General features: G+C 39.8%; 1 protein-coding gene across 1 annotated transcript in view; it reads left to right on the top strand.

Annotated features, from left to right (window-relative positions):
• Rnf214 (ring finger protein 214) overlaps positions 1-9,939 on the top strand; it is a 40,136-nt gene that overhangs the window by 11,041 nt on the left and 19,156 nt on the right. The window contains exon 5 of the mRNA XM_008850921.3: positions 3,900-4,039. Within this exon, the coding sequence (XP_008849143.1) occupies positions 3,900-4,039 (140 nt within the window). The remainder of the gene's footprint in view (positions 1-3,899; positions 4,040-9,939) is intronic.

Raw genomic sequence — 9,939 nt, 5'->3', positions numbered from 1 at the left:
GAGAGCATTTTGTCTAAACTCTTCTATTTTAGTTCAGAGAGAAAAGGATTATTTACTTACTGTATTTTGTTGACATAATTGACTAGTAAACACTTATTTAATCTCCTATCTCATGTAAAAATGCAGTTCCATGTAGGTTTAAAAATATGTATATAGGTGCTGGAGAGATGGCTCAGCAGTTAAGAACACTGGTTGTTCTTGCAGAAGACCTGGGTTTAAATACTAGTATCCACATGGCAGCTAACAACTGTCTGTAACTCCAGTTCCAGGGGATCTGATGGCTTCTTCTGTCCTCCGCAGACATTGCATGATGTGGGTGCACTTACCTACATGCAGGCAATACTCTCATACACATAAAATAAAAATAATAAATAAAATATTTTCTAAAAAATATGCATATAAAAACTCGAAAAATTAGGAGAATATTTATAAAATTTCAAAATGTAGTAAGTCACTTTAAGCAAAGCAGAAAACCTAGAAACTTTGAAGGCAGAGACAGCATGGTCTCCATGGCAAATCCAGGCCAGCTGCAGCTACAAGAAGACCTTGTCCTCAAAAAAAAAAAAAAGAAGACAAAAAAAGATCATGTAATAACTTTTTAAAAACAAAGTTGTCAAGGGTGAAGTAAAGTGAACTCGGGGATCTGAATTGTGATGACTTTTTTGAAAAACTTATTAGAACTTGTCAGGTAAAAATTTAAATACATATGGGGGCTAGAGAGATGGCTCAGTGGTTAAGAACACTTCTTGCCAAAGACGGGGTTCAAATCCCAGCACCCCACATGGCAGCTAACAGCTGTTTGTAACTCCAGTTCCAGGGGATCTGACAGCCTCTTCTATCCTCCTCGGGCATTGCACGACACGGGTGCACTTACCTACATGCAGGCAGTACACGCATACACATAAAATAAAAATAATAAAAATATTTTTAAAAATTTTAAATATATAAATACTTTGACCTAACAATCTCATTAGGAGTCCATTATACAGATACGAGCTTTTGTATGAGTCTGTAGACATAGAGAATGTTGAGTATTGTTTAAAAAATTAGATTAGGCTGAGTATAGGGACACATCCCTGTAATCCCAGCACTTAATCAAGGCAGAGATAGTAGGATCAGGAGTTCAAGGTCATCTTTAGTTATTTAGGAACTCAAGGCCAGTCTGAGCTACAGGCTGTCTTAATCTCCCACTTACCCCCCCCCCAAAGTATTTAGATTAGAGATGTACAATATTACAAAAAAAGTTGGAATCAACCTGGTGAACTTTTAGCAGAATGATTGGGTAGCCTGCATATATCCATATGATATCATACTATGCAGTGACTTTTTAGTTAGATCTATAGTTATTGACATAGTGTACCTATGTGAAGATATAAAACAAATATAAAATGGCCTCATTAGTAACAGAAAAATGGGCTGAGGGTATAACTTAGTAATGGCATGCATGCTTTGTATGTGTGAAGCCCTGAGTTTGAGCTCCAGCACCAAGAAAATAAGCTGCAAAACTACATAAATGTGAAAACATAGTACGAAACAGTTAAAACATTGATTACCCTTCTGGGCAGAGTGGCGTGAAGCTGGGGGTAGTTTACTCCATCGCCTTTGTATTGTTTGACTACTTATTAAAATTATATATATATATATATATATATATTCCTGCTGTTAAATAGTCAGAAATCAGGGACTGGAGAGCTGACTCAGCAGTTAAGAGCACTGACTGCTCTTGCACAGGACCCGGGTTCAATTCCCAACACTCACATGGTGGCCAGTAGTCATCTGTAACTCCAGTTCCAGGGGACCTGACGCCCTCTTCTGACTTCTCTGACTTCTGTGGGCATTACAGGACATGGGTGCACTTACATGCATGCAGGCAATATACACATAAAATACAAATGAAAATAATAAAAATAAAATATTTTTAAAAGTAAGAAAACAAACAGAAAATTCCACATTTAATAAGGCAGAACCTTAAGAAAATAAGACCATATTTGAAGGATGCAGCGAACTCCCACTTGAAGCAAGAATGTCTTTCTCAGAATCCTTAACACATGTTCATGTAGGCTTTGTTTGCGCATCAGCAATAGAGAGCTTATTTCTTCACAAGGCAATATATTCCATTTTTCAAAATTTATTTTTATTTGGTGTATATAATTGTATGTATGTATGTTCGAGTGCACATGCACATACATGCTCATGTGTGGAGGCCAGGGGGCATGAGTGTTGCTCTTTAGGCACCATCTACTTAAAAAAAAAAAAAAAAAAAGCTGGGCATGGTGGCACATGCCTTTGATACCAACACTGGGAGTCAGAGGCAGGCGGATCTCTGTGAGTTCAAGGCCAGCCTGGTCTACATAGTGAGTTCCAGGTCAGCTGGGGCTTCAGGGAGACCCTGTCTCAAAAAGACAAAAACAAAAACTCTTTGTTTTATGTGTATGGCCTGCATGGTTAATGTGTACCACATATGTGCAGGTGTCCTAGGAGGTCAGAGGGCATCAGATCTCCTAGAAGTAGAGTTACAGGTGGTTATAATGTGGGTGCTAGAAACTGAACCTCAATTCTCTGCAAGAGCAGTAAGTGTTCTTAACCACTGAGCCATCCCTACAGTCCCATTTTGCTTTTTAAAACTTATCTTTATTTATATATACATATATATATGTATATATAAGTGTACCATATGTATACTATGCTCATGGAGACCAGAAGAGGGCCTCCTTCAGATCCTGAAATTGGAGTTACAGACAGTTGTTAGCTACCATGTGGGTGTTTGGTAGTGAACCCAGGTCCTCTATAAGAGCAGCCAGTGCTCTTAAGCACTAAGCTATCTCTCCAGTTTCCTACTTTGCTTTTTTGAGACAGAATCTCTTAATTCAGACCTAGAGCTTACCAGTTAGTCTAGTCTGACTGGCCAAGAGACCAGCAAACTTCAGGAATCCCCATCTCTGCCTCCTCAGAACTAAGATTACAAGTGTATGCCACCGTGCCTGGCTATTTATGTGGGTCCTAGGGGATTGAGTGCTTTACCTAATGAGCCATCTCCCCAGTGCCATATTCCATTTTGAATAGTGATTGTTAGAACTTCTGCCTCCTGTTGAGTTGAAATCTGTGTTCAACTGTAACTTTCTTCCAGAGATCTGGTTTTTAGATCAACTTATGAAATAGATTCTTTCAATTATGTTTGATTCCACTAAAGTCAATATATGAATCTATAATCATTGAAATAACCATCAAGCTAGGAATAGAGACTCAATGCCTATCACTTAAGAAGCTGAGGCAGGAGGATTGCTGCAAGTTTGAGGCCTGCTTGGGCTACATAGTTCAAGACTAGTGTAAGATACATAGTGAAATCCTGTCTCAAAAAAACCAAAAACATGTCTGTAATACTAGCAGGAGGATCAGGAGTTCAAGGCCAGTTTTAGTTACTTACCTAATTTGAGCCCAGCCTGAGTTACTCAAGACTCACTCTCAAAATAACAGCAAGAACAGAAATAACCATAGCAAGGACCCCTCCCCCCAACCCCCACAAATAAAAAGGAAAAAGGAAAAGAACTGTCAGGGCTGGTTGGAGGTATAACCAGTGGTAGAGTCCTTACCTAGCAGGTACCAGACTCTGGGTTAGAACCCCAGCACAATAAATTAACAGACTTTCAGATTAAAAAAAAAACAAAACCAACAACAAAACTTAATAGCCAGGTGTGGTGGCACACACCTTTAATTCCAGCATTTGGGAGGCAGAAGCGGGTGGTTCTCTATGAGACTGAGGCCAGCCTGGTCTTCATAGCAAGTTCCAGGACAGCTGTGGAAAAGGGAAACCCTGTCTCAAAAAAATAAATAAAAATTTAAAAAAACACTAACTTGTTTCCTTCTTTATTTGTGTGTGACTGTAATTGTGTGGGATTTAGGAAATACTAAAGGCTATTCAGGATGTGACCATAAAACGGGAAGAAACAAAGAAGAAGATAGAGAAAGAAAAGAAGGAGTTTTTGCAAAAGGAGCAGGATCTGAAAGCTGAAATTGAGAAGCTTTGTGAGAAGGGCAGAAGGTAAATGATGCTGTTAAAATAAAACCCCTGTGTGCGCGTGTGTGTTTGTACATAAGGGCCAGTTCCATTGGTTTTTTTTTGTTGTTGTTGTTGTTGCTTTTTTTAAATTTTTAATAACTACATGATTAGAAGAAGCATTTCATTGCAGCTTTAACATATTCAGTAACACACTCCAGAGCAAGAATACATCTATTTCACAAGTGGCTGTAAGTTTTTAGGTTCACAGTTGAATTAATATAGTTATACAATATTGAACTCAGTATGAGCCCTGTAAGACATAAAATTGAATGAGTTTTTAACCTTTAAAAAAGATCTCGAAGCCAGGTGTGGTGGAGCACGCCTTCAATCCCAGCACTCAGGAGGCAGAGGCAGGCTGATCTCTGTGAGTTCAAGGCCAGCCTGGTCTATATAGTGAGTTCCAGGACAGCTGGGGCTCCAGGGAGACCCTGTCTCAAAAAGACCCCTCCCAAAAAAAGAGAAAAATTTCAGTGGTTCAGTAATACTTTGAAATAATAGTTAAGGGACTGGACTAGGAGTACAGTTTGGTGGTAATCCTGTGTTTAGTCCCCAAGACCTCTTCCCCTCAAAAAAGAAATTATGCAGTTAGGTTCCAAGTATGATTGAGATTTTTATTTTTTAATCCGTGTGTGTGTGTGTGTGTGTGTGTGTGTGTGTGTGCGCGCGCGCGCGTGTGCGCATGCATATTACCTGCACACATACATATGCATTCTGAGATTATAAATGTGCATTTATTGCACCCGGAATTATGTGGGCTCTAAACTCAGGTCCTTTTTGCTTATGTGGCAGGTGCTTTAGCCACTGAGTCATCTCCCCAGCCTCATGACCAAGATTTTGATATGTTTGTAACACCCATTTCACTTGCTTTATAACCTGAGGTGTTTTGTTTTATTTTTCACAAACTAGACCATGGGAATACTTTGGTTATGCTGTTCAGCACCACAGGCAAATTTCAGATGGTACCCTGTGAGTTATCTAATGAGATACTGACCTGTGTTCTCTCCTGGGTGAGAATGTAGCAGGAAAGAAGTGAACATTGACTTTGGTTGAATTCTTAATTTTTCAAGTTTCTTCTAATAACATGCTCTAAAATACAGATAGTTGTGAATACTGTGATAATTTTATTTAAATTCTGTAAGATTCATATTTATTTGGGAAGATCTTGGCTGTTGCAAATGTATAAGAATACTAAGTAAAAAGTAGCAAGGTCACTTACTGATTCATTTTCTAAGTGTGAAAGAAATTAACTATGGACCTTCCACATGAGAAGGAATGTTAGAGAGAGGACCTGAAGGGCAACTAGTTCTTCTTTTGAGAATCTGGTGAAACTGAAAGATTAGGAGATTGGTATGTTGTTCACTGTGATCATTTTCTAGCAATTATGTAGATTATACTCAGATCAGAACATTGTCCCTGGCATTGATAGTGACTGACAGCTGCCACCCTGCCCACAGCAGCATGGCCTCTGCTGTTCTTATCACAGCTGATGTTGGAAGATGAAGAACAGACATGGACATGTCACAACTTAGCATGGGCTTTCTTAAGGAGTAGACACTGGGAAATGAGTCTGTAATTTTGTCTAGGCCCTGTGACAAATTTCCTTTTGTGTGTGCTCTGCACTCCTTTTTTGGGGGGAGGGAATTGTTTGAGACAGGTTTCACTATGTAACCCTGGCTGGCCTAGAACTCACTGTATAGACCAAGATGGCCTCAAACTCACAGAAATCTGCCTGCCTCTGCCTCCTGAGTTCTGCAATTAAAGGTGTGTGCCACCGTGCCCAGTCTCTCCTCTGCACTCTTTATACACCTCTGATTACGTTCTTTTTCCCTCTGGTTGAATGGCTACAAGTAATGGTGGATACTAACAATTTTACTGTTTGTGATCTTGAAGATCCAATTGAATTTTTTTTGTTTGTTTGAGATAAGGGTCTCTGTGTGTAGCCCAGGCTAGCCTTGAACTCACCATCTTCCTGTCTTCCTCCCTACTTGCTTGTATTATAGGTATGTGTTAGTTGGCCTCAAATTCACTATATAGCAGAGAGTGCCTTAAACTGCTGATCCTTCTGCCTCCACCTTCCAAGTGCTGGAATTATAGGCATGCACCATCATTCCTGCCCAAGGGTTTGTCTTTTTTAAAAAAATTCTTTGTGTATGTGCATGTGGTATGTAAGTGTGAGTTTGGAGGTCAGAGGACAACCTTAGGTGGCATTCTCGCCTTCCACCTTGTTTGACACAGGGTCTCTCTTGTTCACTGCTACATATGCCAGTCTATCTGACCTCAGAGCTTCCAAGGATTCTCATGTCTCTGCCTTTCATTTCCCTGTAGTACTGGGATTATGTGTGCGTGTGTACACACACTACTGTGACTTTTTTTTTTTTGGTCTTTTTGAGACAGGGTCTCCTTGTAGCCCCAGCTGTCCTGGAACTCACTATATAGACCAGGCTGGCCTTGAACTCACAGAGATCAGCCTGCCTCTGCCTCCCGAGTGTTGGGATTAAAGGCATGCACCACCACACCCGTCCTATTGGTTGTTTTTTAACAAGGTCTCTCTAGTCACAGCCCACCTGGAAGTCACAATGTGAACCAGGGCAGCCTGGATCTCATAGAGATCCACCTGCCTCTGGCTGGGATTAAAGGCACATGCCACACCCAGCAGTAAATTTGTTTTTCAATTTACCAACTCTCTATATATATTTGAAGTTTTATTTTTATTTTTTGAGACATGATCTCACTGTGTAGCCAGCCATAGTTGGCCTCAAATTTTTGAGTATTCCTCCTGCCTCGGTGTCCCAAGTGCTGGGATTACAGATGTTTGTTTACTACCACACCCAGCCATGTTCTTAAGGATTCTTGTCCATGCTGTAGGGAGGGGGTTGTCATGATATCAAGAAGATATGGCAAAAAATATAATGTATTTGCAGTGATGGGCATAGATACAAGGGAGGAATTGAGCCAGCGACAGATGGGAGAAACCTTTCAAGCAGGTGGCCCACAGACAAGAAGGAATGATGCCCAGGGTGTCAGGTGGAGTAGTAGAATCAGGCTGAAGGTCATCCATACAAGTTTGGGCTTTTTTCTAGTAGTGAAGAGTTTTCAGGGAGGAGGGGCTATGGAGTAATGTGATTTACATTTTAGATAGATTACTTGGGTGACTGGAAAATGGATTAAGATAGAATTGATGAGCAGTTAGGGGATATCCTTCCATATTCTTACTTATTTAGAGTAATGATAGCTAGAGCTAACATGGTTTCAAAAAGGATGTGAAAAGTCATACTGTTATATTAAAAAAATTGCTTTGCGGGGCTGGAGAGATGGCTCAGAGGTTAAGAACACTGGCTGTTCTTGCAGAAGACCCGGGTTCGAATCCCAGCCCCACATGGCAGCTAACAACTGTCCGTAACTCCAGTCCCAGGGGATCTGACAGCCTCTTCTGACCTCCGCGGGCATTGCACGACAGGAGTGCACTTACCTACATGCAGGCAATACACACATACACATAAAATAAAAATAATAAATAAAACTTAAAAAAAAATTGCTTTACATGAAGATACTGCTCCTGCTGTGTGTGTGAGTGTGCATGTGCCCACATGTAAAGGCAAAAGGTTGATGTCAGTGTCTTCCTAAATTGCTTCTCTATCTTATCTTTCGGAAGCAAGATCTCTCACTGAACCTGGAGCTTACCAGACTGGCTGGCCGGCCAGCCCCATGGGTCTTCCTATGTCTGCCTCCCCAGCATTGAGATTATAAGCTTGTATGCAGGTACTGGGGATCTGAGGCTGGGTACTCAGCCTGTGCTGCAAGCACTTTGCTGACTGAGCCGTTTCCCAGCCCCAACACTGCAGTCTTCTTATGCTTACTCTATATGACATGTATTTCCATCCTTTTGCATTCAGGCTCTTTTTACTATGTTTTGTAGCCAGTGTATAATCGGGCTCTATTTTTATTTATTCTGTCAAGGTGTCTTTTAATTGAAGATTTTAGTCCTTTTATAGTCAGCATAATTGGTATGGGTTGGTTTAAGTGTAATTTTTTAAACTGTGTAAATGAAAATTAAATGAATATTCCTTAGAATTACTTTAATTTGATCTTTCCCTGCCAAAGTATACATATGCTTCTTTAATTCACTGGTAACATGCCATAAAGTAAAGCTACATGTCATTTGATTTTACTGTGTCAGAAAGACTTGTAATTTTCTTGGATAAATACTAGCAAATTTTTTAGTCTTTTTTTTCGGGGAGGGGGGGTCCAAAATTTTGTCCTCCTTTTTCCAGTAATCACAGTCATCTGATAGCTATTGTGGGGTGTTTGGAAACATTGTCTCAGATATTTTGTGCAGTTTTTCAGTTAAGGCCAGAGCTGAAATCTAATCTAATTGGTATACAATCATGGGTAGAGGCAGAATTCTGTGTTTTATTATGGACAGATTAAACTTGAAGAATAGTGCTTTTGAAATACCCATGCTAGTGTGTACAGTAATCAAGAAAGGGGCTTTAGAATGAAGCTGAGCTGGATGACGGGAGGGGATCAGTGCTCATTCATTCCTTGTGAAGGGTTAGAATGCTTAGAAAAAGGAGGATGTGGTCAGAAAGTCAGAATAAGCCCTGTGCAGCTGCCCATGCCTGTAATCTCAGCACTTGGGGCTGGAAGCAGGAGGATCAGGAGGGGTTCAAGGGCAGCCTTGCTACATACAAATTTGAGGCCAGCCTGGACTATATGAGACTATCTCAAAAAACCAAAAACAATAATCAAATAACAAACAAAACAAAAACCAACAATAAAAGTATGTTGTAAAAGGTGGAGAATAAGAAATGGAATCAGATACTTAAAAGTATTAAGGTTGGCTTAACTGAGGGACTGTTGGCAGCTGATCACTGCTGGGTGAGGGAGAGTAGGTCTTCTTTAAGGGAGTGATGCTAGATAGGCTGACCAGGCTCCAGTAGATGAACTCACACCAAGGGACATCTGGAAACACAAACTTGACTCAGTAGGCCTTAACATATATGATAGAATGCATGAAATCTGGTGGGAGGTTATGGGGTGGGGGGTGGGTGCAAATGGGGGAGAGGACTCTAAATGTGGTTAAGATATATTAAATGCACAAAAATTCGATAAAAAAATAGGAAAAAAAAAGTACGTTGGTGGAGATTAGAAGAAAATGTAGTGGATTAGAGATGCTGAAACACTTTGTTACCAGGACCCTTTCCTAGTCTTTTTTTTTTTTTTTTTTTTTTTTTGATGTTAAAGAGTCTCATATAGCCCAACCTAGCCTTGAATTTGATATGAGACTGGCTTTGAATTCCTGGCCTTCTTGCCTCTACTTACTGAGGGCTGGAATTCCAGGCATGTGTTACTATACCCAGGACTTTTATATATTAATAATTAACAAGGATCCTAAATAACTTTATGTCTGTTTTGCCTATCAGTATGCAGTAACTAGAAATTAAGACATATTAATATTTGTGTGATTTATTTTAAAATAACATAAAACTAATATGTTAACATAAATAACATATTTTTAATGAAAATCTGTCTTCTGCTGGGCATGGTGGCGCACGCCTTTAATTCCAGCACTCAGGAGGCAGAGGCAGGCGGATCTCTGTGAGTTCAAGGCCAGCCTGGTCTACATAGTGAGTTCCAGGACAGCTGGGGCTACAGGGAAAAAAAAAGAAAATCTGTCTTCCAGGTTAAATCAGTTTATTTAGAAGAAGAACCTTGTTAGATTTTTATAAATCTTTTTAGTGGAAGAAGCTTTATTTTTCTGTCTTCTTCTGAGTATAATTGCAAAATGTTTTTCTTAAAATTATACAAAGAAAATTGCTGTACACAGAGGAGTTGGAAAAGCAGAGAGTGTTTTAATAGCTTTTTTTATGTTTTTTTTTTTG

The sequence above is a fragment of the Nannospalax galili genome, unplaced genomic scaffold (genome assembly GCF_000622305.1).
Source record: "Nannospalax galili isolate Female #2095 unplaced genomic scaffold, S.galili_v1.0 scaffold265, whole genome shotgun sequence".
Lineage (NCBI taxonomy): Eukaryota > Metazoa > Chordata > Mammalia > Rodentia > Spalacidae > Nannospalax > Nannospalax galili.
Note: the sequence above shows the minus strand (reverse complement) of the source record. Positions and strands in the feature narration are given on the sequence as shown.